The sequence below is a fragment of the Apaloderma vittatum genome, unplaced genomic scaffold, assembly GCF_000703405.1.
Source record: "Apaloderma vittatum isolate BGI_N311 unplaced genomic scaffold, ASM70340v1 scaffold15371, whole genome shotgun sequence".
NCBI classification, from domain to species: domain Eukaryota; kingdom Metazoa; phylum Chordata; class Aves; order Trogoniformes; family Trogonidae; genus Apaloderma; species Apaloderma vittatum.
In genome coordinates, this window is record NW_009698666.1 from 10735 (window position 1) to 12402 (window position 1668).

Genomic DNA, 1668 nt, shown 5'->3' on the forward strand with positions numbered 1-1668 from the left:
ATGCTGGGTTTGGTTAAGCTTCTTGCAGAAAATGTGGGTGCCAACCGATGCCTTCCACAATTCGTGTCAATGAACCACAGGCTTTTGCAGAGTAGGTCCTGTTGATACGCAGAGAGTATCAACACCCCAGTGTTATATGTTGCGGCTGCCATACTATCCTTTTTGCCAGAGCTACGTAAATGCGTCAATACGGTAGAAATGGGTAGAGAGTTGCCTTATGATTCTCTAACACTAATCAGTTTCTAAGGTAACGCAAAGCATAACAGCTGACAAAGCAAAACCATTAAATGCGCTTTTCAGCACCAAAAGCAGGACAGCCCAACTGTCGGTTACAGGACAGGCATGGATGGAGGAGGTCTATTTCTAAAACAGCTTTTCCTATACTAGTTGTTTAGATTCTCTGAACAGTTACTGGCAAAATATATCTATTGTTTAACTCTTACAAGTTGGGCTTTTTGGCCATTATTCAGCACAATTCTTCTATAATACTTCATGGATTTCACTGAGAGCAAAAATACCTAGCTGAGAGGCATATAGAAAGGGCTTAAGTGTTTGTGTGCTGGTGCTTGTGAAAATGTATTTTCTTCCTTTGAGTGTTATGATTGAGCAACTTAAGATAGCAAAAATAGAATTTACACAATTTACTATTTGTAGTATTACTTTTTAGAGACTGGTGGTAGCAAAGCAGCCCCAGGACATTTTCTTGATCGCTGAAGATCACGGATATTGCGAAGGAGGGTAGGTGGGATGTGGAAGACGAGATTCTGCATTGTTTAAATATCCTCTTACTGTGCTTGAAAACAGTCCAGTGGTGTTATGGCATTTTTGAAATGTAACTGTTTTACTTAGCCATGTTCTGTGGAACATGTTATGGATTGATGTTCCACCGCTGTGTTTCTGCAATGGGGGATGTTAGTTCTTGTGTTTGTTTAAATTAGTTACTTTTTAACTTCGTATAGCTTTAAAAACAGTGTGATTAAGGTGTTTCAGGCTATAGGAGTTCAGAATTCTTTCTAACTGGGAACAGCGGAGGGCAGGAAAAGGAGGAACTTACTACATGTGTATATATTTCAGGACTGACTCTTTTCCGTTCTCCTTCTGTACAGTTGAACAGGCAGAATGGACTTCTCCAAGCTACCGAAAATCCGTGATGAGGACAGAGAGGCTTTTGTTGGCTATGTCCATGGAGTCTCAGGACCTGGTAGGTATCATTTTGCAGAGAAAATCATAGGTTCTGTTTATTCTAATGTCATGTGAACTTGGAAGTAGAGAAGTTAAATCCGGTTGGTGACCAGTCACAAGTGGTGTTACTTAGGGCTCAGTACTGGGGCCAGTTCTGTTAAACATCTTTATCAATGATCTGGACAAAGGCATTGAGTGCACTCTTGGTAAGTTTGCAGACAATGGCAAGCTAGGTGGAAGTGCTGATCTGCTTGAGAGTGGGGAGGCTTTGCAGTGGCATCTAGACAGACTAGACTGATAGGCCAAGACCAATTGTATGAGTTTCAATAAGGCCAAGTGTTGGGTCCTACACTTCAGCCCCAGCAGCGCCACAGGCTTGGGGAGGAGTGGCTGGAGAGCTGCCAGGCAGAGAGGGACCTGGGGGTGTTGATGGACAGCCGGCTGAACAGGAGCCAGCAGTGTGCCCAGGTGGCCAAGAAGGCCAAT

The 1668-nt window shown here is 43.2% G+C and overlaps 1 protein-coding gene across 1 annotated transcript in view; it reads left to right on the forward strand.

Annotated features, from left to right (window-relative positions):
* The first annotated feature begins 1105 nt into the window (after positions 1-1105).
* The window catches only part of ATP6V1A (ATPase, H+ transporting, lysosomal 70kDa, V1 subunit A), an 18583-nt gene continuing 18020 nt past the window's right edge, over positions 1106-1668 (forward strand). Inside the window, exon 1 of the mRNA XM_009878118.1 lies at positions 1106-1201. Coding sequence (XP_009876420.1) covers positions 1120-1201 — 82 coding nt within the window. The 5' untranslated portion in view covers positions 1106-1119. The remainder of the gene's footprint in view (positions 1202-1668) is intronic.